This window comes from Tachypleus tridentatus, chromosome 1 (assembly GCF_004210375.1).
Source record: "Tachypleus tridentatus isolate NWPU-2018 chromosome 1, ASM421037v1, whole genome shotgun sequence".
NCBI classification, from domain to species: Eukaryota; Metazoa; Arthropoda; class Merostomata; order Xiphosura; family Limulidae; genus Tachypleus; species Tachypleus tridentatus.
This window is the reverse complement of record NC_134825.1, coordinates 4760741-4788699: the sequence shown is the minus strand read 5'-3', so window position 1 is coordinate 4788699 and position 27959 is coordinate 4760741. Positions and strand designations below refer to the sequence as shown.

General features: G+C 33.2%; 1 protein-coding gene across 1 annotated transcript; it reads right to left on the bottom strand.

The window, feature by feature from the left end:
- Positions 1-844: 844 nt before the first annotated feature.
- LOC143233472 (uncharacterized) lies at positions 845-27959 on the bottom strand. The gene is made up of 9 exons (XM_076469781.1): positions 27762-27959; positions 19345-19471; positions 12842-12900; positions 12222-12434; positions 11389-11511; positions 6361-6494; positions 4299-4429; positions 1638-1679; positions 845-1061 (listed from the first exon to the last, which is right to left on the bottom strand). Exons 1-8 carry the CDS (start codon positions 27777-27779, stop codon positions 1642-1644), a joined length of 843 nt encoding a protein of 280 aa, XP_076325896.1. The 5' UTR covers positions 27780-27959; the 3' UTR covers positions 845-1061; positions 1638-1641.

The window sequence follows — 27959 nt, the reverse complement described above, 5'->3', positions numbered from 1 at the left end:
TGATTTATAAATTACATACTAATTGGAGTATGACTCATGAAACAGTTGCATATGTGAGAAAATACAAAAAATGAAGCATTAATAGCTTCTAATTATCTGTTTAAACTGTGAATATTAATTGTACCTTCAAAATTAAAATAACTTGCTCCAAATCTCATGTTACAGTTTTAAATTTACAGTTTCCAACTAATATTACCCAACTTTGTATGAACTGTAACAGAACAGCACCTCCCCAAATATTTTCAAAGGCGTCTTGAACATAAGTAATCCTATTTATCTGAAAATCTGTTTCAACCAGTCCTGCTTACTACATATATCTTTTCTGCCAAACTTTGAACTGCAACTAAGCCTTCTTTGACCCTAGGTTTGAGAACTACTGTGGTACAACAAAGAGATTTATGATGTAACTGAACTACAAAAAAATATCAAAACATTTATATTTCAGAAAAGAATGTCAGTGTTTTGTAGTATGTCAAATATTGTTTCATCTGCTGAAGCACGGTGATGTACTTTTATTATTATCACGTTCAAAATGCTGCAAACTAAAGACCCAGAAACAATCTTTAGTCAGAAGCCTTAATATCACACATGTATTACTATCACTCCTGTCATTTTCTTTGTTATCTACCACCAAGATGCACATCAATATAAACACATTCTTTCACCACTACTGAAAGTTTCAGGCACTTAAAACAGGAATCTATACAATCACCCCTTTATTTGTATAACATAAGCCTGGAGGTACCTTTTACCCATCTACATAATTTAAGCATGAATTAGCTTTACTGGTTAGAGGAAACATTCCATGATTTGAAACACATCATTAGTATGATACTACATGAGATAAGGTTTTATATTATTTTATTTTCATGTAGAGTTTCCAACATCACTTCAGTTTCTCCATAGCTACCCATGACAGACTTGAGTTTAAGTGAGGTAGTTTTCTCGCTGTTGTGTGATGGGAAGAGGCTGCACTGGACTCCAGTCTTCGTTGTCATCTTCATCTTCTTCCTTTTTCTGCTGTATTGTTTCAGGATCAAGACGTTCCAGGGTTGCTATCACTGCATTAAATCAAAAAGAACTATTACTAAGAACTTGTGAGCAAAAGTAAAGAAGACGTTGAAGTAATACGTCAACATAAAACTACAGGCCATGTTTTAAGTCCAGAGCTTTTCATATAATATTTTAATTATGAACAAAGTGTTGCCTCATGGAATATGATTCAGAATATTTTGAGAACATCACGTACAGAAATCCACATAATTATAATTAAATTAAGACTAACTGGACTTCCTTACTTAGCATTTCTTTGTTGAAGTATTTGAAAAATAATTAAAATCTCAAAAACCTTAAAATGTCAAAAGTAACAAGAAAAAAGAAGGTTGGTTATGGATGCCAATTACATTAGAAACAACAAATCCTTTGGACAAAGACATTACAGATTACTTCTGTATACCATCTCCTGAGCCGAAGATGGCTTGTGGTATTTAACTCTAAATATCATTGCTTGCAAACTTTCTCATCCAGAGGATAATTCTCAGAAGAATATTGGAGTCCATAAGTTACCTTCTTTGATCATGAAAACAAATTTTAATCATGTGTGAAAGACTATCATAAGCAACAAACGTGAATCAAACCTTATTATAGGAACTTTGGTTGTTCTTGTCTAAAGCCATGAGCTGTAAAAGAAAAGTTAACTATAAACATAAGATAAAGCATGCAAAAAGAAACTCTTTGTCCCTCATTAATACAAAATAAAGTAAAACATGCAGTTCGAGTTACATGCAATACAATTCTTTTCATTCAAAGAAAACGTTTAATTAAAAATCACATAAAAATATTCAAAAGTTCTCTATTCTAAATTATTAATGCAAATACCCATGCAACTCATTTTGGTTTGTTTTTCTTTCATTCTGTTTAATATTTTGCATCTTTATTTTATGTAACCATTACATAAACTGTTAATACATGCTTACCACTACTTCAAACATATCAAACCATGTAACCATTACATAAACTGGTAATAAATGTTTACCACTACTTCAGGCATATCAAAATATGTAATCATTACATAAACTTGTAAAATATTTTTACCACTACTTCAAACATATCAAAACATGTAACCATTACATGAACTGGTAATATATTTTTACCACTACTTCAAGCATATCAAAATATGTAACCATTACATAAACTGGTAATAAATGTTTACCACTACTTCAGGCATATCAAAATATGTAATCATTACATAAACTTGTAAAATATTTTTACCACTACTTCAAACATATCAAAACATGTAACCATTACATGAACTGGTAATATATTTTTACCACTACTTCAAGCATATCAAAATATGTAACCATTACATAAACTTGTAAAATATTTTAACCACTACTTCAAACATATCAAAACATGTAACCATTACATGAACTGGTAATATATGTTTACCACTACTTCAAACATATCAATACAATAAAAAACTGTATCCAAAACCAAAGTGGATGGTTATTCAAGTCTATCATGTCCAAATATTCAGAATCATAAAGTATGATATATTAACTCTCCATACATGAATTCAGTTATTTCAACCATCAAACTATAAAGTTTAATACTGTTTACGTAAAGATTAGAAGTCTGCTGAAAACAAAAATCCCATGTTTTAATAAAGTATTTTTACTAAAGATTTGACTGTGAAATTAAAGCTCGTCTGATTCAGTGGTCATTTTTCATATTAAGAACAAAAATAATTTTTATATTCATATTACAGTTTTCATATACATAGCCTCTATACAGGTTCTTAAACAAATATCAAAAGTTTTTCAGCCATTTTAGTATATTGTCTCTACTCTAACACTAATTATAATGAAATCATCTGTAGCTAAAAGCCGAAACATATAAAGTTAAATAAAAAGTATGTTTATTTGTATAATGACTCCATATTGCAACACATATTACAATTATTTACCCTAAAACCTAGTCTTTTAATCTTTTACTGCTACTTTTATTTAACTTGATTGCTCTCTGCATTGTATCTAAGGAAACTAGTACAATAAATCAGTAAATCACCTGACTAGAGCACAATGTAAGTTACAGTAGCATAAAAAGTAGGGTTAAGTGTCATTGACAGTCAAAAGCAAAAAAAAGGAATAAGGCACAGATAAGTACTATATTTATTGTTTTTAATATTCATTCTCTATTTGCTATTATAAAATAAATTAACTGTACAAATAGGGACTCCTTCAGGTAACTTAGGGTTAGATTAGGTCAAATTAATAAAAATAAAACTATTTAACAAAGCATATATGTAAAAATGACTCGTTTGGGTTGGGAAAGTTTTTACATATATATTTCTCTACAAGTGGGTTTTCTCGACATCACTGATTATTATTTCACAAAGCATTTATGCAAACAACCTGTGAGTAATGTAATTTGACAGTAATATGAGCTACACATTTCCCAAGTGATTTATAACAATGTGAATAATATTTATATACAGTTTAAAGAGCAATAAAACAACAATATATATATACTGTTATGAGTTTAAAAAACAAATTAATTAGAAAATAGTTCATCTGAAAGGTTCCTATCAGATTTCATCTACCTTTAAAAGAGTTAATTTGAAAACAATGTTTTGATCTCTTGGAACAAAATATTTATAAAACTGTTTGAACCTTTGCTCTGCTGCACTTACATTGTTGTACATACAGATATACATAATATTTGATACTAAAAGAACACATACTTGTTTACTTCATTTACGACGTTCATTAAAAGCATCTCAACAACATTTCTTCATTGAATAATGACCTTAACATCCAATCTCTACTTAGTTTATCTTCTTTCTGTATCTCAGAACAGCTGGTATGGGTATTAACACTTTTATTGATAAAGAGAGAACAACGTTTTGACCTTCTCAGGTCATCTTCAGGTGGTCTAGGAAGGTTGAAATGTTGTTCTCTTTTTAACAATTTTATAATACCATGAAACATATCAGTTCTCATCTTGATTTTGTTTACCTAATAGCCTAGCTTCACAAAATATATACTACTGTCAAATACTGTGTATGTTAGCTCAATGAAAGAAAACAAGAGACCACACTCTTAGAAAAAAATATTTCCATACTTATAAACTACAACAAAAACAAGATTCTTGATAAAGAGAAACCTACTTGAAATAAAAATGTATCTCAGAATGGCTGGTATGTGATACATAATTATTTACATAGTGGATTTTAGACTTGAATGGTTTTAGTGTTTTGCCTTATAAATTAGTTGACCCTAATGTATTGGTAATCTTACTTGCTACAACTTTACTCTTCTCCATGACTTCCTTAGCTATAGTATGGTTAAGAGCTAATAGACGGGCCCTTCTTTTCTTTTCTTCATCCATTTTTTTCTTCATTGTTTCTGATAAAGACGATTTTTCAAATCTGTAAAGAAATTCCGAGAGCAAGCTTTATATGGTAATTCATAGATATTTTTCGATGTAACACTTTTATCACTTGCTGAAACATTTTTACTTCTAAAGTTATAAGGAAAATGTATTCATCATTACTTTTAACGAAATATCAAAATTAATAAAGATATAAAAATTCAGATACTAATACAATAACTATGGCAAGCAGAAGTTAACATTTCTTACACCAAAAGTACATTTCTGACAGGTACTTACCTATACTCACCTAAAGCTATGTCAATTCTGGTTTGTCTTCTAAGCATTGCTAAGACTTTTCTTTGCTAATAGAGCACCTCTCTTTTATATTCCATCAGTTTTGTGCCATTTGAGATCATTTGTTGCTCATGTGACTACCCTCCACCAATCACATTTTACCATTTATATTATCAAAGCTAGCTTCCTCTACTATTCCACCACAATCCTCACTTTCAAGAACTGGCAGGTACAAACAAGAAACACTGGCATATCAGTGGGAAGTGTGTGTGAGGAGGTATATGTATCAGAAATACATTCAGCATAAGAAACTGTTAACTTAAAAAACAGTCTTCCCACCTCTCATCCAAAGCTAGAATCCCACATTACATAGGTGGAAAGGCTGCTGAAGGTGCCTCAATATTCAATCAAGTGGAAAGAGAATGCACTGAAAAGGAAGCACACCTGTATGGTGGAGCACTACTTCTGGAACAGGTATGTTCTTTGTTCAGTAATCAACATAGCAATACAGAGAATGTGAAACAGAACAGGCAGGTACAAATGTATTCAGGAAAGAGACATAAAGCACCAAATCAGCTAAATAACTATGACTTGAAACAGCACAGCACGGACAAACATGAAAGGTCTACCGTGTGAGTGACCACAAGCCCGAATAAATATCTGTCAATGGTAGTGTGCCTTGGGTTACATCGGAGTACATCAAGTGCAGCCTATCCAATGGAAACACCTTGTATAACAAACTGTAGTTAGCAAGTGCACTGCTCTTGGCCAAAACAAGACTTAGGGGAAGCATCTTGGATACATATATTTATACAAAAAACAATAAGAGGTGTAAGTGTGATTGTGAGGTTCTTCAGGACCAGACTGTTGTAAACATGTCATCTACATATGTAGCAAGACGTAGTACTCAACATAGTGATAGTGAGCCATAGTATGAGTGACAGAAAAAAATGAAATAATCAGATGTGGTCAGGGCTAAAGGACCATGAATCATACATGAATAGGTCAGGTGTGGTCTGCCCTGGAAAAAGTCACAAAGGGGATGCACATTGGGATATGCTGAATTTTGTCAAATGCAGTCCATCTAGGTAAAAACACCCAGTGGAACACAGGGGAAATGCTTTGGATAAGTGTTGTCTGTATGAGCAAAAGCATCCAGGGGAAGCATCTTGGGATACATCAGGTTATGCCAAGAGCAGTCCACCTGGGGAAAGAACAATATAGAGATCAACAAGTGCAGTCTGCCTGGGCAACATCAAGAGAGAAGTACTCTGGACAAAGAAAATTAGGTGAGGTGCAGTCTACCAAGAAAAAAACATCCACAAGAAGTGCCTTGGGTTGCAACAGATTCTACCAAGTACAGACCATCAAACAGTAAACGTCCAGTGGAAGCACCTTGCATAAAAATTATAATCAACAAGTGAGGTCTGACAAGGGCAAGATCATCCACAGATCCCTTGGATCCTGTTATTATATAATCATTGTTCAGTATAGAAATGAGTATAACAACAATGGCTCTTTTCTCACGTAGTATAGATGTGTAAAGTTTGATGTTTCTGTTAATAAAAAGAAATTTAATTAATTAATAATTACATGTAAGACTATTTACCATGACAAGAATATATTATATATTTTATAAGCTCACATTGCAGTTACAAAGAAAGACATTTATTGAAAGACTAAAATATTTACGTTGTGCTTTCCGATAGCATCTTCCTTATATTTTCTGCTTTGAGGTCTCTCTTAAGTTTTTCTGCAACTGACAACGTTTCTGGCTCATCTTCTATGTAACGTTCAGGAATGTCAATTTTTTGAGGAAGACCAAGCTGGAAAAAGTTTTATTTAAAACCAGAAACTATAAACAAACTCTAAAGCCACAAACCTTACATTTAATCAGTTTTATTATACTTTTGACACAACCACAGCTGTAAGACAGATAAATTTACATTGGATGGTTAACAGCAAGAAGAGAAAAACAGGCAATGTTAACAGAAAAACAATTCCTGCCCATTCTCAAAACAATTCCTGCTCATTCTCACACTAGTGTGACAGCTCAAAGACATTTCTTTTATAAAACCTTGAAATGTGACCTTGCTTTCTGTGTAAAATAGTCTTTTTATTATTACTTTATAGACAATGACATAGATAACTATAAAATAAACATTAAATAGAAAATTTATAAAAATATACATCACTATTAGGTAGCCCATCAAACACTGTACACCCATTACATCATCAATATACCACTAACACATTATTAATACTGATATACAATTCCCAGCTAATCAGTTGTTGATATACCACTACTACTTTAAGAAAAAATGTAGATATATCTCTACCAGTTCAAAAAACAGTGTTAATATGTCATTACCAGTTCATCAAACAAAACAGGTGTACAATACATAGCCCACAAAACACTATGTGCACACACACTGCCACTTCATAAAATACATACATTATTACCTCATTAACATACCACTAACATATTGTTAAACAATACTTAATACATTATTACCTCATTAACATACCACTAACATATTGTTAAACAATACTTAATACATTATTACCTCATTAACATACTACTAACATATTGTTAAACAATACTTACATGCATTATTACCTCATTAACATACTACTAACATATTGTTAAACAATACTTACATACATTATTACCTCATTAACATACTACTAACATATTGTTAAACAATACTAACATACATTATTACCTCATTAACATACCACTAACATATTGTTAAACAATACTTAATACATTATTACCTCATTAACATACTACTAACATATTGTTAAACAATACTAACATACATTATTACCTCATCAACATACTACTAATATATTGTTAAACAATACTAACATACATTATTACCTCATTAACATACTACTAACATATTGTTAAACAATACTAACATACATTATTACCTCATCAACATACCACTAACATATTGTTAAACAATACTTACATACATTATTACCTCATCAACATACCACTAACATATTGTTAAACAAAACTTAATACATTATTACCTCATTAACATACTACTAACATATTGTTAAACAATACTAACATACATTATTACCTCATCAACATACCACTAACATATTGTTAAACAATACTAACATACATTATTACTTCATTAACATACTACTAACATATTGTTAAACAATACTTACATACATTACTACCTCATTAAACTACACATCTAGTTCACCAAAGCATGTAGTTAGACGTCTAGTTTAACAATACTGATATACATTACTACCTCATTAACATACCACTAACATATTGTTAAACAATACTTACATACATTACTACCTCATTAAACTACACATCTAGTTCACCAAAGCATGTAGTTAGACGTCTAGTTTAACAATACTGATATACATTACTACCTCATTAACATACCACTAACATATTGTTAAACAATACTGACATACATTATTACCTCATTAAACTACACATCTAGTTCAGGAAAGCATGTAGTTAGATGTCTAGTTTAACAATACTGATATACATTACTACTTCATCAACATACCACTAACATATTGTTAAACAATACTTACATACATTACTACCTCATTAAACTACACATCTAGTTCACCAAAGCATGTAGTTAGATGTCTAGTTTAACAATACTGATATACATTACTACCTCATTAACATACCACTAACATATTGTTAAACAATACTGACATACATTACAACTTCATCAACATACCACTAACATACACTGATGGCCAAAATCTTAAGGCAAATGATCATAAAGAAAAAATATGCATTTTGCATTGTTAGACTCAACCACTTATTTGAGTAGAGCTTCGAAAAATGAAAATAAGAAAAGATAAAATAAAAATAAAAAAATTTTAGTATTTAATAGGGAAATGTGAACACTATGAAATTAGCCAAAATACTAGCTGGTCAAAAGTTTAAGACTACACTGAAACCAAGTGTTAATTGGTAAACACGTAACGAAATTTAGTTATCTGTGTTCAAGCATCAGTGTTGTTAACACCTCCCACTGACATCTCCTGTGTTACATTGGGTAAAAACATGGCAAAGGCGAAGAAGTTGACAGAGTTTGAACGTAGCAGAATTGTCGAACTGCAAAAGCAAGGTCTCTCTCAACGTGCCATCGCTGGTGAGATTGGGCGTAGTAAAACTGCTGTTGCAAATCTCGTAAAAGACTCTGAGGGATAAGGAATGAGAATTTGAAGTGGTCAGCCCAAAAAACATTTGCCGGCAAGACACCAGCTGATCGTCGAACCAGATTAAGGCCCTTACAGAAGCATAATGCAGCTCAAGAACAGTAAGATGGCATCTACAAAAGAAAGGTGCTAAAACCCGTAAACGTCTTCAAAGGCCACGTCTCCTTCCACACCATGAAACAGTTCAGTTAAACTTTGCTGAGAAGCACCAAACATGGGACATAGAAAAGTGGATGAAGGTTTTGTTCTCTGATGAGAAAAAATTTAACCTGGATGGTCAAGATGTCTTCCAACGTTACTGGCATATTAAGGATATCTCACCGGAGATGTTTGCTATATGACATAGTGGAGGAGGTTCAATCATGATCTGGGGTGCTTTCTCCTTCCATGGAACAATGGAGCTTCAGGTTTTACAGGGTCATCAAATAGCAGCTGGCTACATTGGCATGTTGGAGAGAGCATCCTTATTGACTGAAGGCCCTTGCTTGTGTGGAAATGACTGGGTCTTTCAGCAGGACAACACTGCAATCCACAATGCCCACAGGACAAAGGACTTTTTCATGGCAAATAACATGATTCTTTTGGACCTTCCAGCGTGTTCGCCTGAACTGAACCCCATTGAAAATGTTTCGGGGTGGATGGGAAGGGAAGTCTATAGAAATGGACATCAATTCCAAACAGTGAGTGATCTTCGTGAAGCCATCTTCACCACCTGGAATAACATTCCAGCCAGCCTTCTGCAAATGCTTATATCGACCATTCCAAAGCAAATGTTTGAAGTTATTCACTATGAAAACCGTGCAACACACTGCTTAGCATTTTCAACCCTGTTTAGGCCTTCTTTTTGGTATGGTATTAGACTTTTGACCAGCTAGTATTTAGGCTAATTTCATAGTGTTCACATATTCTCTATTAAATGCTATTTTATTTTCCCTTTTCTTATTTTCATCTTTCAAAGCTCTACTCAAATGAGTGGTTGAGTCTGACAATGCAAAATGCATATTTTTTCTTTATGTTTATTGGCCTTAAGATTTTGGCCAGCAGTGTATTGTTAAACAACACTGACATACAGTACTACCTTATCAATATACCACTAACATATTATTAAAGTATACTGATATACATTACTACTAACATATTGTTAAACAATACTGACATGTATTACTACCTCATCAACATACCACTAATGTATTTTAAACAATACTTACATACATCACTACCTCATCAACATATCACTAACATATTGTTAAACAATACTGGCATAGATTATTACCTCATCAACATATCACTAACATATTGTTAAACAATACTGGCATAGATTACCACCTCACCAAAGCATGTAGCTACACATCTAGTTCACCAATGCACATAGCTATACATCTAGGTCACAAAAGCATGTAGGTATACATCTAGTTCACCAAAGCATGAAGCTAGACATCTAATTCACCAAAGCATGTAGTTACACATCTAGGTCTCAAAAGCATTTAGCTTGACATCTAGTTCACCAAAGCATGTAACTAAACATCTATTTCACCAAATAATGTAGCTCTACATCTAATCTGTCAAAGAAATTAGATTTACACCTAACTCACCAAAGAGCATAAATTACAAAGTTCACAGATAGGGTCTGGCACAAATTTGAGCTTGTGACAAGAAAGTCACAAAAATAGATTGATAGTTATTTTCATATAACTTAGCTATCATTTGTAGTTTTTTGAACCACTTTCTTACATTAGAAGTAAAACACAGCAAAAAGTGTGTATATATTAATCAAATATTCATTTTAAAAATAGTCTTTTATCAGTACAGGAATAAAATATAAAACCAATATATCTCATACACAATTGCTAAGTGTCCACATGTATATACTTCTCTTTGACTGGTTTCCACAAAATGTAATATGCTGTAATAATTACATGCATACAAAACGCCAGAGACCTTGATATATATATATACACACACAACATTAATTCACAGTTTGTACACATTCATACAACACAATGACATCATATACTCAGAACTACAAGTAATAAGTATTTTTCACTCTAGTTGTCAAAGGTAGTTATCTTTAAGTTATTAATATTTATCTATAGTTATTTGCTACAAAACATAATTATCTTCCATTTCACAGAATCAGTAATTACAATAAAAAAATAATTTATTTATCTGGAGAAGGTCTTAAGCTATTCATTTATGATAAGAGATTCTCAGTATATTTCAGATATAAATATAAAACTTAATTTATATATCGTTAATGAGAAATTACTTCAGTTGTGAATACTGATGTAAACCATTTTACCTGGGAGATCAAATAATATGGTCTTTGCAGCACTTCTAATGAGCAACAAAAATTAGAGAAATGGTTATTATTAAAATATCTCACTTTATAGCAATGCCACTTATTATAATTCAAAATTTAAAATTCTAATTACAAATAAAGCTATGCAATATTACATATTAAGGTACATTTTCATAAGAACAAATTACTATAAAACTTACTTCTCTATCAATAAGTTTTTCATCAAATATTTCAGATCTTCTGATTGTGCTACGTACAATATCAGGTGTACTCGCTGTGCGTGAATAACGGTCCATGTGACAATGACGTGAAGAATGACCAAACTTAAAAACAGATTTAAAAATATGAATGAAATCAAAACAAATTCAAGAAAGCATACTAATATCAATGAACTTGCAATTATGTAAGAATGGAAAGTACTAGTTTCCAGAAAATAAAATAACAGTGTACATGGTCATAGTTATTACATGTTCATTCAAACTTTTATCACATGAGCTTGCTGTTTTGTGACAGATGTTGAATTTAGTAGCGTGAGCTTTTTAAATTAATAAAACAGAGAGTCCCTAGTTCAAGGCCACATACCTTAACAGCATAATTATTTGTAGTTACATTACAGACACCAAAATTATGAATCAACATTAAATAAAACAGAACAGTTCTTTAAAAAAACTGACCAATACATCAGGTGGTCAAACAAGGAAGTTCACAAAGCTTAATATCAAGTAAAGTGTGGTGAACACTTCACTATTACATGATCAAGCAGTACCTGGGATCAAATATAAATTTTTTATATATATTCTGATTACACCTGCTATAGTTTAGATTTATGTTATGACATGTAATTCATCATTCTCAGGAATGACTGGTTGTGACCAAACACACAATTTATACTACATAAAGTAACAAAATCAACCTTAGTTATAATATTAATCTCATTTCTTAGAGATCACGTGTCACAGACAAACTGTGATCCAATTACAAGCTACACTATGTCATGTGATCAAATCTTTCACACTTCCAGCATTTAACTCACCATTCTGGGAGATGACTGGTCAACTAGTGGTTGGGATCCAGTACCTGTAATTGTATGATGTCTCCTTTTTGGTTTCCTATGTGCCTGTACATAATGTCTTGGGCTCATCTGAGGGCGAGAATTAGTTGACTTGCGCTCTGTGGAAGACGTGGAAAGAGAAGTAGAGACCCCTCCAAACAATCGTTCATGGGCACTTAAGGTCTTCCTATGGGTCTGTATAAAGTATATTTTAAGTCAAACTCACAGAATATTTAATTTTTGTATACAACATATTTTATACAGTAAGTCATTTATCCCACTATTTTAGTTTTTCATTTATAACTTGTCCCACTATTTTAGTTTTTCATTTATAACTTGTCCCACCGTTGAGCTAAGCTTATATATTTTTTTAAATATATATTTAGACTTAGTATCACTTACAGCAAAAATACCTGGTTTGGTAATAAGTCAATGGTTTGAAAAGTGTAGATTTCAGGTAAGAAGCATAAGGCTTTTACTGAGACACAGATTATACAAAGTTTAAAATATATTTTTATAACAAAAGAAAAACAAAATGAAGTGATTTCAGACATCTAAATATGATGAAAACAAAGAACTTTTAGATAAATCTTATTGCTTACTTGGACTGTGTGGATTGGTGAAAAAAGGGAAGTGGGTCGATGTGGAACAGGAGTCTCACCTTGAATAAATTAGTCATGTGGTTGAAGAATCATAAAAACAAGCATTATCAATGATAATTTATTTCTGCCAAAAGTTATCATTTCCATGAATTAAATTCTAGAGTGTTTACAAGTTATATATATATATAAGTAGTCAAGAAGGCTAGGCACACACAAAACCACTTATCAGAACTGTGGGTAAAATCTAATATATATAAATAGTCAAGAAGGCTAGGCACACACAAAACCACTTATTAGAACTGTGGGTCAAATCTAATACATATAAGTAGTCAAGAAGGCTAGGCACACACAAAACCACTTACCAGAACTGTGGGTAAAATCTAATATACATATAAGGCTAGGCACATACAAAACTACTTATCAGAACTGTGAGTAAAATCTAATACATATAAGTAGTCAAGAAGGCTAGGCACACACAAAACCACTTACCAGAACTGTGGGTAAAATCTAATATATATAAATAGTCAAGAAGACTAGGCACACACAGAACCACTTATCAGAACTGTGAGTAAAATCTAATACATATAAGTAGTCAAGAAGGCTAGGCACACACAAAACCACTTACCAGAACTGTGGGTAAAATCTAATATACATATAAGGCTAGGCACACACAAAACTACTTACCAGAATAAATGAACCTTATACTAAAGTAATACTTAAGTATTTAAAGACATGTGGTTTTCAAATTTATAAAATGTGAAATATGTTGGAACAGTAATAATATAAAATTGTGTATCAATTAAGATGTCTTTATGACAACAGACATTAAAACAAAGAATATATCAGTTCTAACTTTAAAGTTCACAAGTCTATACTTCCTAATAAAGAACATTCTTTTAAAATACAAGAACTAATCACAAACAAAGACAGATGTATAAATGGTGTCATAACTACTGATTGATTTTCATAGAAGAGAGGTTTGCTGTAAATGTGTTAAGTAACATACCTCTCCCCCTCAAACATACCCCTCCCCCTCAAACATACCTCTCCCCCTCACAGACAACAGTTTCAATTACTTTGTACTACTGAGTCTTGAGAAATTTCTGTTAGTCTAATTTTAAAATTTTAATAAACCTGTAACATCCTATGATTTGAGCGCATCTTATATCATGGCATTTCAGCCCGTATTCCTTTCAAGTTAGTACAGCAAAAGTATGGATATTAAGATTTCTGACAGGCATATTAATAAATATCTAGCCATGGTACGCAACAGGCATTTCTTCACACATCAAGTTCTAAGGTTTGGTGTTTAAAAATGATTTATAACACAAAATTTATGCTGTCTCTGGGAAAAAACATTTTTCCATGTATTAGAATTTGAAATTATGAAAATAAAATAAGTTCTTACCTTTAAAGAATATATATGATAGATACAATGCATGTTCTATCTTGTATCATTTATAATCATATAATTTGGAACATTATAATGGCCTCTAGCAAATTCAGACAATACGAGATATTTTATTTTTAAAACTTTCCAACATTACTCCAACCAATACATTTAATGTATTCTTAATTATTACATAGTCAAAAACTTACAGTTGAAATTATGTAACCTTATTTTTGTTACAGTACAATGTGTTCAATAACCCTGTTTTAAACTATTTAAAATAAACTTTATTACATATACTAGAAGGAATGAATGAATTCTATTTAAATATATGAAGAAAAGATTATGTTATTAAATATGCTGTAAAACAGTGACTAAATATTAATAGTGAATATAAGATAAAGGTGTGCATTAAATGACATTAGTTAGTGATAAGAATAATAAATAACATGTGTAGGCTACATGCAATTAAAAAATGAAACATACACCAACTGAATATGAAAAACAAAAGGTCCAGTATAAAAAACTTTAAGGATACAAATCAAGAATATAAATAACCAGAAAATTAAACTTGTGTTAGTTTGATGCCAGAAAAATACACTAAAACCATAACACAAAATAATGTTAAAGGGCAAGGGATCTATTAGTCCATCACTGCTGTGTCATCTAGTGAACTCAACTAAAACTATAAGATAAATAAATTTAAAAATATATAAAACAAAAATCTTAAAGCTAATTTTTATCATTCATGTAGTTACCAAGTTTGTTATGAAACTCACTTAAATTTACTGCCTCTACAACATCTGAAGGCAGCCTATTCCAAAGGCACCCTGCTATAAAAATAATATTGTCTGTCAATTATAAAAATAATAGATCTGTTCATTAATTGATTAGCAAATACCACTAATAACCCAGTTTTACTAAAAAGGTGTTACATGTTTGACCTAAGGCAGTTCACAAATGAATTAATAAACACACTGAAATTAAAATACCATTTAAAAGGGCTGTACATGATGGCAACAAACCTAAGTTACAACAACTGATACAATTTAAAAGGGCTGTACATGATGGCAATGAACCTAAGTTACAACAACTGATACAATTTAAAAGGGCTGTACATGATGGCAATGAACCGAAGTTACAACAACTGATACAATTTAAAAGGGCTGTGCATGATGGCAATGAACCTAAGTTACAACAACTGATACAATTTAAAAGGACTGTACATGATGGCAATGAACCTAAGTTACAACAACTGATACAATTTAAAAGGGCTGTACATGATGGCAATGAACCTAAGTTACAACAACTGATAAAATTTAAAAGGGCTGTACATGATGGCAATGAACCAAAGTTACAACAAATGATACAATTTAAAAGGGCTGTGCATGATGGCAATGAACCTAAGTTACAACAACTGATACAATTAAAAAGGGCTGTACATGATGGCAATGAACCTAAGTTACAACAACTGATACAATTTAAAAGGGCTGTGCATGATGGCAATGAACCTAAGTTACAACAACGGATACAATTTAAAAGGGCTGTGCATGATGGCAATGAACCGAAGTTACAACAACTGATACAATTTAAAAGGACTGTGCATGATGGCAATGAATCTAAGTTATAACAACTGATACAATTTAAAAGGACTGTGCATGATGGCAATGAATCTAAGTTATAACAACTGATACAATTTAAAAGGGCTGTGCATGATGGCAATGAACCTAAGTTACAACAACTGATACAATTTAAAAGGGCTGTGCATGATGGCAATGAACCTAAGTTACAAAACTGATGCAATTTAAAAGGGCTGTACATGATGGCAATGAACCGAAGTTACAACAACTGATACAATTTAAAAGGACTGTGCATGATGGCAATGAACCTAAGTTATAACAACTGATACAATTTAAAAGGGCTGTGCATGATGGCAATGAACCTAAGTTACAACAACTGATACAATTTAAAAGGGCTGTGCATGATGGCAATGAACCGAAGTTACAACAACTGATACAATTTAAAAGGGCTGTGCATGATGGCAATGAACCGATGTTACAACAACTGATACAATTTAAAAGGGCTGTGCATGATGGCAATGAACCGAAGTTACAACAACTGATACAATTTAAAAGGACTGTACATGATGGCAATGAACCTAAGTTACAACAACTGATACAATTTAAAAGGGCTGTACATGATGGCAATGAACCTAAGTTACAACAACTGATACAATTTAAAAGGGCTGTACATGATGGCAATGAACCTAAGTTACAACAACTGATACAATTTAAAAGGGCTGTGCATGATGGCAATGAACAAAAGTTACAACAACTGATACAATTTAAAATGGCTGTGAATGATGGCAATGAACCTAAGTTACAACAACTGATACAATTTAAAAGGGCTGTGCATGATGGCAATGAACCTAAGTTACAACAACTGATACAATTTAAAAGGGCTGTACATGATGGCAATGAACCGAAGTTACAACAACTGATACAATTTAAAAGGGCTGTACATGATGGCAATGAACCGAAGTTACAACAACTGATACAATTTAAAAGAGCTGTACATGATGGCAATGAACCGAAGTTACAACAACTGATACAATTTAAAAGGGCTGTACATGATGGCAATGAACCTAAGTTACAACAACTGATACAATTTAAAAGGGCTGTACATGATGGCAATGAACCAAAGTTACAACAACTGATACAATTTAAAAGGGCTGTGCATGATGGCAATGAACCGAAGTTACAACAACTGATACTATTTAAAAGGGCTGTGCATGATGGCAATGAACCTAAGTTACAACAACTGATACAATTTAAAAGGGCTGTACATGATGGCAATGAACCGAAGTTACAACAACTGATACAATTTAAAAGGACTGTGCATGATGGCAATGAACCTAAGTTATAACAACTTATACAATTTAAAAGGGCTGTGCATGATGGCAATGAACCTAAGTTACAACAACTGATACAATTTAAAAGGGCTGTACATGATGGCAATGAACCTAAGTTACAACAACTGATACAATTTAAAAGGGCTGTACATGATGGCAATGAACAAAAGTTACAACAACTGATATAATTTAAAAGGGCTGTGCATGATGGCAATGAACCTAAGTTACAACAACTGATACAATTTAAAAGGGCTGTACATGATGGCAATGAACCTAAGTTACAACAACTGATACAATTTAAAAGGGCTGTACATGATGGCAATGAACCTAAGTTACAACAACTGATACAATTTAAAAGGGCTGTACATGATGGCAATGAACCAAAGTTACAACAACTGATACAATTTAAAAGGGCTGTGCATGATGGCAATGAACCTAAGTTACAACAACTGATACAATTTAAAAGGGCTGTACATGATGGCAATGAACCTAAGTTACAACAACTGATACAATTTAAAAGGGCTGTGCATGATGGCAATGAACCTAAGTTACAACAACTGATACAATTTAAAAGGGCTGTACATGATGGCAATGAACCGAAGTTACAACAACTGATACAATTTAAAAGAGCTGTGCATGATGGCAATGAACCTAAGTTACAACAACTGATACAATTTAAAAGGGCTGTGCATGATGGCAATGAACCTAAGTTACAACAACTGATACAATTTAAAAGGGCTGTACATGATGGCAATGAACCTAAGTTTCAACAACTGGTACAATTTAAAAGGGCTGTACATGATGGCAATGAACCAAAGTTACAACAACTGATCCAATTTAAAAGGGCTGTGCATGATGGCAATGAACCAAAGTTACAACAACTGATACAATTTAAAAGGGGTGTGCATGATGGCAATGAACCGAAGTTACAACAACTGATACAATTTAAAAGGGGTGTGCATGATGGCAATGAACCGAAGTTACAACAACTGATACAATTTAAAAGGGTTGTGCATGATGGCAATGAACCAAAGTTACAACAACTGATACAATTTAAAAGGGTTGTGCATGATGGCAATGAACCAAAGTTACAACAACTGATGCAATTCTTAGAAATTCTCCTGAAACTTCTGGAAGAAATATTCCAGTCTTTATTAGGAAACACTCATAATTAGCTAACCAGAAGCATCAAGTTCACACTCATGAGAATTAAAATAAATAAAAGTTAAACTAAAAGTACAGTAAGTCAGTCATCCAGGAAGAGCCAGAGTTAGTTTAATCAGTCTAAGCTTCAGTCCCAAATCAGTCATGGCTGCTCATAAGTTTTAATACCCATTTTACAAACTTAGTAACTTGAATGTGTGAAAATTAGAGGTTTTAGATTCATAATGTTGTAAATTATAATGAACTGCTTAAACACAATTATACATAACATGTTTGAGTTGGTAATAATGACTGGACATTCCCAATATTAAAATAAACACTACTTGTAACTCAGTAATAGTTTATTGATAACCTGTAGAAATTTAATTTTTCTTTTCACCAACAAAAACAACTCATTAATAAATGAAAGATATCACAGAGAATTGTGAATGCAATTTTGTGAAGAATTTTGAGATGGCAGCAGCTTTCAACACTGTAAATGTACTATGTTTGATGCTGTCACAAAAAAAACAACACAAGTTACATCTCAACAACTGTCCAAGTTAACCATCAATATTAGAAAATTATATTTTGATGTTTAGCACTTTAATGTGATAACTTAGTTAGGTACACGTGAGGAGAGTTTACAATACTGAATGTTGAAAAGTCTTTCTCAATGCATAACAGTTATATGCAATTCAAAATACAATACCCAGCTCTTCTGAAAGCGTCAAACAATTTCTCTGTCTTTTTACATATTTGATTCATATAAAGCATATTTTTAAGTCATCTTGATAAGTTTAACTCTGGACAGGAGTTTCAGCATATTTATGTTGGGCTATAATGGTTTCTTAAATTAGCATCCAATCTAATGACAGTAAAGGCACATGCACCAAAACATTTTATCTTTCCTAATTCCATCAACAAAGACAACTGTATTTAGAAATTATGAACTATATTGATGGAATTTTGAGTTCATAATTCTGAAATGGAAAGTAGTCTAATATGACAAACAACAGATAATTGTTCAATTATAAAACTTCACAATAACTGACTAACCTTCATTAATGTCATCAATCACCCAGACTTCAGCCTCACTACCATAACTAACTTTTTTTTGTGTCAGCTGAAGTAAAGTTCCTTCTAGTTTCCTGTTTTTCACTTGAAGCATCTTTAAGAGGTAGGCCTTTATCAAATAAAAATTAACTTTATCTTAGTGTTTCTCCTTTTTATTTTAAAATTACAATTCTAGAGACTTTTGATGTAAAGTTTTAATCAATTTGTCAAAAGAATACATTAAAAACTGGAGTCACTCTAACACTAAACTGTAGTAAGTTAAGAATAATATAGAACTAAAGTAAAATAAAACATGGTAAAAACAATGAGTGATAAGTAGCAAATAAAAAAATTTTAATTTACAATTAGTGTAAACTGACAATAATGGCAAATATGGCTGGTATATGTGTAGTACTTAGGCTGTGGTTATTTCTTTTTTGACAAAATTTAGATTAATTAACAGCCTCTGCAAAAACCTACACAATGAATTAAATGCAGTGGGAATAACTCTGTCAAAAAAAACCTTATAGACTTTGAAGTGTGTGTTAAAAGTTTAGTCATTTAATTACAAAACAAAAAAGAAGTCAAATGACAACAGATAATAATTTGTATTTCATTATTTAACTGTAATTAATTCAAAAACTTGTATCTCGTTGTCTTCATCTTAAGATGAAGGAACAAAAGATGACACTTGAATTTTTAACAAGCACCAAAACTAATTTTAATGAACAAAATTAAAACAAAACTGAATACTTCAGTGCTGAAGGGTGGACATGAAGGATGCCACCTTACTATTGGATAGGTTACAGTATAATTCTGATTGGATCACAGACTGTTTCAGTACATTATTACATATAGGAGTGGGAGTTTCATTCAGAGCTTTGAGATATGCAGAAAAGTTTGGGACAGTAGCGTGAGGTATTAACTGTGCATTCTGTGAAAACGTATAACTGTTTCAAAGTAGCATGTAGCAAGAATAATCATAACAACAACAAAGATATAGCAGTATAAAAACAATAGTAACAAATACGTAAAGTGAGATGTAAGACGTTATACAAAAAAAATATGTAGAAAAAGTGTTTTGTGACATGTAATAAAAACAATAATGAAAAAATGTTGAATGATATGTAGCAAGAGCAACCATAATGAACATGTACAATATGATGTAGCAATTAATGTAGAACTAGAGTCTAAAGTAACATGTAATAAGGTGAGAACTAACGTGTAAAGTTTGAACATACATGTAGCAAGTCAAAAAAGTTGAACATACATGTAGCAAGTCAAAAAAGTTGAACATACATGTAGCAAGTCAAAACTTGTTTATAAAATGCCAAACAGTAAAAACAACAATATGTACAGTGAGATGTAGTAAAGTATCCTTCATGTAACACAGTAACAGACACAAGGAATTACAGAGTATATATAGATACATGTATATATAGTAATTACAGAGTATATATAGATACATGTATATATAGTAATTACAAAGTATATATAGATACACGCATTATATATAGTAATTACAGAGTATATATAGATACATGTATATATAGTAATTACAAAGTATATATAGATACATGTATATATAGTAATTACAGAGTATATATAGATACATGTATATATAGTAATTACAGAGTATATATAGATACATGTATATATAGTAATTACAGAATATATATAGATACATGTATATATAGTAATTACAGAGTATATATAGATACATGTATATATAGTAATTTCACTTACAGTCTCAACTCAAGATGTTGCTACAAGATATTCAGTAACATATATACGTAGGTGTACATACTGTAAAATAACACACACCACCACCAAAATGTATAATAATAACACAAATGTACAATATACAGAAACATGGATATGTAGAATTAAAGTATATATATATATACCCACATATAAATATATGTTTATATATATACCTATATATAAACTTTCAGATGACCAATATGCTTCACTTTTCTACAGTTACTTATCCAATCACCAGTTACTTTGGTGGATAAGGCCCTACATAAAAATGGCCTAATACAGTGGTCTTGTCAACAAAACAAAATTTGACATTACCAAGTGCAAATTGAAATAATTAAGTCTACTTCGTTATGTTCTCAAACATTGTAAATTAAGTGCACATATAGAGAAATACATTGTAAAGGGTAAACTTATGAAAAACAACAAATACAGCTGCAACATACAGTGATATAAGCATGAAGAATTACGTTGTACTCATAGACCTATATACAGGAAATTAATGTAGAACATATAGCAGCAAGTAAAGATACAAAAACATAAAACAAGAATACCACCTTCTACACTAGCACAAATAGCTCCCTCTACCACTGCAGCACAGTTCTCACTTTTGAGAATTGGCATATATAAACCAGAAACACCAGCCAATCAGTGGGTGAGAGGAAATACACTTTCATTGTTGTTCACTTTCAAAACATTACTACAACCTTTTGTCACCTAAAACTAGAATCTCAAGTTATAAAGGTGGATGGACTGATGAAGGAGTAAAAACAATAGAACAATGTCACAAGTAAAATAGGAGGCACATGTGTAAAGAATAGCACTTTCTCGAACATGTGTGCTCTTTGTTCAGTAAGACATGAAGAATAGCACTGTTCCTGGAACACGTGTGCTCTTTGTTCAGTAAGACGTGAAGAATAGCACTGTTCCTGGAACAGGTGTGCTCTTTGTTCAGTAAGACGTGAAGAATAGCACTGTTTCTGGAACAGGTGTGCTCTTTGTTCAGTAAGACGTGAAGAATAGCACTGTTTCTGGAACAGGTGTGCTCTTTGTTCAGTAAGACGTGAAGAATAGCACTGTTTCTGGAACAGGTGTGCTCTTTGTTCAGTAAGACGTGAAGAATAGCACTGTTTCTGGAACAGGTGTGCTCTTTGTTCAGTAAGACATGAAGAATAGCACTGTTTCTGGAACAGGTGTGCTCTTTGTTCAGTAAGACATGAATAATAGCACTGTTTCTGGAACAGGTGTGCTCTTTGTTCAGTAAGACATGAAGAATAGCACTGTTTCTGGAACAGGTGTGCTCTTTGTTCAGTAAGACATGAAGAATAGCACTGTTTCTGGAACAGATGTGCTCTTTGTTCAGTAAGACATAAAGAATAGCACTGTTTCTGAAACAGGTGTGCTCTTTGTTCAGTAAGACATGAAGAATAGCACTGTTTCTGGAACAGGTGTGCTCTTTGTTCAGTAAGACATGAAGAATAGCACTGTTTCTGGAACAGGTGTGCTCTTTGTTCAGTAAGACACATAGGGTGGAAATGAAAAGAATACATTGTTAGGGCTAAACAGGCCAAGCAAAGTACTTCCATAACTGTATACGATAGTGCAGTCTACATGGGCAAAAACGTCCAGAGGAACCATCCATATTAAGATAGCCAAGTGTGGTCAGCCCAGGAAAGACATTCTGTGGAAGCTCCATGGTATATGTTGGGTTATGCCAAGTGTGTTCTATAGAGGCAGAAAACATCTACTGGAAGTGCCTTGTGTAGTATTTTTCATTCGCATTTTGATCATAATATGTTGAGAAATCACCAAATGCAGTATGTCTAGGGAAAAAAACAACCTGGGAAAGTGTTTAGTTATATGATGTAGTGTGACAAGTGCGAACCATCCAGGCAGAAAACGTAAGAGTGAAAGCACCTTGCATAAGACTGTGAGTTTTGTATCTTGTATGAATGGTACTGAGAGGTCAACAAGTGCATTCTGCCTGAGCACACACAGCCAGGAGAAACACCTTGTGTCAGTACTGAGTGAGAAAAGTGTGTTCCAACCAGACAGAAAATATTTATTGGAAGTGTTTCACATGAAGAAAACAATAGTGCAAACAAGTACAGTGAGCCTAGGTAAAAACATACAGGAGAAGAGCTACTGAATACAGCAAGTGTGGCACATTCAGTGGAAGCACCTTGCATTAACAGTGTATGTCATGATCAACAAGTGCAGCCAACCCAGGCAAAATACATCCAGTTACACAGTTTTGGATTGAGAATACTAGGATTGGGTATAATATGAAGGATAACAATGGTAGCCCTCTTCTCACTGAATGGGCACATATAATTACAATTGTTAAAATCACACTCATCCAGAACAATTACCGGGAATCAGAAGTGGCAAGGACATCTTGTGCCACTAGAAAAAAAAGAGGGTGGATACATGTTTGGTGGAAGGGAGGAGTTAAGACAAACAACACACTGAAGACAGTGGAATGGGCATGTGTTTCCCTATTTTAAATAGCAAAAAAACCCAAACAGTAAGAACCAAGGGTCAGCAAGGATGAGCAAACACCCTTTTCTGCTTTACTCATTGAGTCCACTAGTGACGGTTCTCAGTGTGTGTGTATATATACACACATATGTAAAATAAAAGATATATATATATAGATACACCACCAACCACCAGATAAGCAGCTGGTGTTTTTTCAGAAACACACCATCTCTACAGAGAACATTAGAGAATATGTAATTAGTGCTAGGTGGAATCCTGACGTACAATATAAATCAACTGTAAAGAAGAAAGGTAAAAGAAATACACAATATAAAATGTTAAAACTTACTCCAGTCAAATGCAAACATGTGTAGTGAATCTCCACAATATGTATGACAATACCTGATCAAGGAAGACATATCTAGGTAATGCAAATAATGGGTGAAACAAATATTGGAAGTTGTCCACATATCAGTTTAATTAATTTTCTCCAAAGGATGTGGCTTTTATGCAGATAAAGACATGGTTAAGTGGCATACTTAGTGCAATAAAATATTAAACAGCTGTTGACTTTCTGCTGACAAGTCAGAAAAAGCTAACTACATTAGTTTCTAAACTCAGCTAGTGAGGAAAACAAGAGAAAGATCAAGGTAAACAGAGGGATTTCAGAGAATAAAGAGACATATAAATATGGCAGGAATGAACTGAACAAAGAAGACACAATCCAGATCTGGATATAGAAGAATATAAGAAGAACAGTAAACAGTGCAAGAAACATTAACAGCACAAATTCCAGAACTATGATTACCACAAGCTAGGAGAAGGAAATTGATCTTTAGAGATTAAGTAAAGATGGTACAAAGAACACATAGCAATGGGCTCAAAAGGAGAATGAGTAATACCATGAAGAACCACACTGAGATTCCAACCTGGAAGAGCAAAGGGATAGGGTGGATGAACAAGACAAAAAAACAGAAAAGAGAAATAATAGGGTATGAGAAAGATTTATGAAAAAGGGAGAGATGGAAAGCGTTGTACAGAGCAGTCCAATATACGGAAATAGTGGGCATGGACAAACCCTGATCAAATAACCAAGTAAAGAACTGAGACAGATGAGGAGCATAAAAACAGAAGTGACAATGAATGAATCACCTCAGAAAGGTAAACCAATATCTGATACACAGACAATGGCATGGATAAGCAAAGATGCTATAAAAGGAGAGAGTCCCTGAGAATAGGTAATGGATCAAATATAAGTCACATGTGAAGATGGAGTTTGGTGATGTGGTGATGAAACATGTCCAACTGAGGTTGTCAGAGAACCAATCTGGAATGAGCTAAAGGCAGGGACCGTTACTCTAGTAAGAGCCAGAACAAAGAAAACCATGAATGAACAGGCCAATAAAGAGCAACTAGTAATACACAATAAAGAGTGGTTTGGATGAGAATAATAACTCCAGAGATGAGTGTGATAAAAAGTAAGAATACATTCAACTCTGACTGGATGCATCCAACCCCAGAGCTGAGGGATGTAGGGCAGGAGATAAAAGAGAATTAAGTTTGGCATTCCAATGAGTGGCAAATGCATCTACAAAAGTGTTCTCTGGCAAGAACATACTGAAAACCTGTAGGCAAGGGACAATTCCACAGGAAGGACTTGACTGGGACAGGACAGGCAGTCTGCAACCAAATTCATAATACCAGGAACAGGACATATCAAGATCATTATATTATAGTTGTGTTTGAGTTATCAAGTGTTTGATAACATACAGGGACCTGGACTTGGTTCCTCCTTGTTTGGTGATACAGCTAATGGCAATGGAAATGTCAGAATGAACCATAATCACCTTCCCCACAAAAACATGAAGATTAAGAGCCTGATGAACACTGGCAAAAGTTCCAGGAGGTTGAAAAGGAAAGTAGATTCCTCAATGGGCCACTGACCCAAAACTCTCAAAGAGTCAAAGGAAACCCTCCAACCCACCAATAAAGCATTAGTGAACTGATGACAGCCAGGATGAGACAGAGGAGATAGAACCTCCAATGCTGTAAGAGCCTTCTGAATCACTAAACAAGATCAGCCCTGATCCCTGGGGGAAGTTCAAAATAATGATCCAATAGATCATGGGAGAAAATCCACTGGTCAAGAAATGTTCACTGAAGGAAATGCATGTGCACTTGATCAAAGGAAATAAGAGTTTCTAGGGAAGTCCACATCCCCAAAAGAAATAGAACCTCTTGTTTAGTTAGAAAAGGAAAATATTGTGCTCAAAACACCACCTGCTGCTCCATATTCTGGAGCTGAAGTAGAGAACACTGGGCCTGACTGAGATAGAAATTAAGGAAAAAAGCCCAAATGAATGAGGTATTGCACAGGAGTTAGAAGAAACTTCTCAACTTTGAGGAGAAATCCCACCCAACTAGATTCTCAGAAAAGAAAGTGGATGTGAATGACAGACTGGGCCTGAGAAGAGGTACAAAGTACCTAGTCATCCACGTGATGATGTGTCCAAAGACCAACTAAAGGAAGATAGCATGCAAAAGAATAAACAAGATAATATAATACACAAGGAGAGGAGAAAAAATCAAATTGTAGTGTTAAAAACTGAATGACACCCCCTCCATGGGTGAACCAAAGAACACAACACATCTCCAAAGCAATACAAAAATGAAAATAAGCATCTTTCACATCAAATTTGGTCATCCATAGATCTGGGAAAAAAAACCACTGAAGGTAGAGACGGGACTCTATGGTGAATAAGGGTGCTTCCAGAAAGGCATTCAGTCAGAAAAGGTAAATGATGGGTCTCCAATGTTCCATCTTTTTGGGGACAAGACACAGACAGAAGTAAAATCCAAGATAAATTGACAGTAAAAGTTTGATTGCTTTTTTGTGGAGAAGGTCACAAACCAATTCTTACAGACAACTGGAAGAGGCACATTCCAAGGGAGGAGACAGGAACTAAAAGCAAAATTCCTCTGATAGAACCAATGAAACCCACTCATCTGTCATAAAAAGTTTCCAGATGGTTGAAGACTACTGTAGCTTGGCCTCCATCTGTCCTTTGTTAAATAAGGCAAATCCTAGTAAACTGGAATATATTAAAATTAATCAAAGCATCAGGATTTGAGCTCCAAATAGGAAGGAAAAATTTCAGATATTTTGAATACAAATAGGGATTCAATGCACATTCATAAACATAAGAATACTGGTCTAACAGCCCAGAAGGAGAGGACATATCCACACCCAAATGCAGTTAGTCAGCAAAATGTTAAGCATGAAAAATAATGTCTGGCAAAGGAGGAAAAAAAATTATAATTGGGACGAGAATCGTTACCCAACAAAAAGTAAGAATCAGGGGTTAGAGACTGAACAAGTAAAATTTGACATACTTGATCGATAAGTGGCAGGAAAGGTACGGTTGGCAAACTCTCTTCACTGTCAGCAATATGTGACTGGCCACAAAAAGCCAGGCCCAGAAAACCAGAGTGAAAATTATCCTCACTCTGAAGAAAAACTTGTTCAGAGTGGGTTTATGGGGAAAAGGAGAAGAAATCAAATAATTAGCCAACATGTCCAGCTCCCTGCAGATTAAAGTTTAAGCCTCCTTGATTGACAAAGTCAACCAGCCATGCTGGGAACTGGTGACATTACCACCATCCACACTGGCGGGATCTTCCTCATCCGCTACACTAAAACTGTAAAAACAAATGTAAAAATGGTCAAAAACAAGCTTAAATAAAACAGCAAAATTAACCATTAATTCAAAACTTTAAACCGAAACTTGCAAGGAATCACACATAAACAAGTAAGGTCCATATGAAAAATAAAGTAAACCAACTGTAGTGCCAGTTAAGAAAGTGAGAATTGTGCTGCAGTAATAAATAGTTACATGATCAGCGCATATTGCTGATATGATGCAAAAATAAAGGGTTATAAAACACTGGTACACTGTTCAAAATTTTAGCAATGTTTAGAGGGCACACCAAGGTCAAGATAACTCTTGAAGCAATGGAATGTATATAATATATACACCTGTGATATTAAAGAGACACATTATTCAGTAATTGTAAACTCACATAGTTAACATTATCAGAACATCACATTTGTATAATACCTTTATAGTGTTCTAAGTCCTACATTATCTCTTATTTGACTACTTTGCTATCTCACTTACCAACAACATTAATATCATGTGGCTGATTTTCTTCTAGGTAATAATGATTTGTAAGGTTATTGGTTTGGTCTAATCGTGTAGTCTGATCTAGTTGGATATGTTTATCATCCTTATCTATTCTTGAATTCTGATCTGGCTGAATGAGTATCCCACATTTGTTTGGCTGGTTTAGTATGGGGTTAGGTTTCCCATAATGAT

Excerpts from the sequence above, each read along its gene's own strand:
- LOC143233472 (XM_076469781.1), bottom strand. Across the intron at positions 6,495-11,388 it reads AAAAACTTATTGATAGAGAA|CTTGGTCTTCCTCAAAAAAT; the intron begins GTAAGTTTTATA and ends AACTTTTTCCAG. Across the intron at positions 4,430-6,360 it reads ATGCTATCGGAAAGCACAAC|ATTTGAAAAATCGTCTTTAT; the intron begins GTAAATATTTTA and ends ATTTCTTTACAG.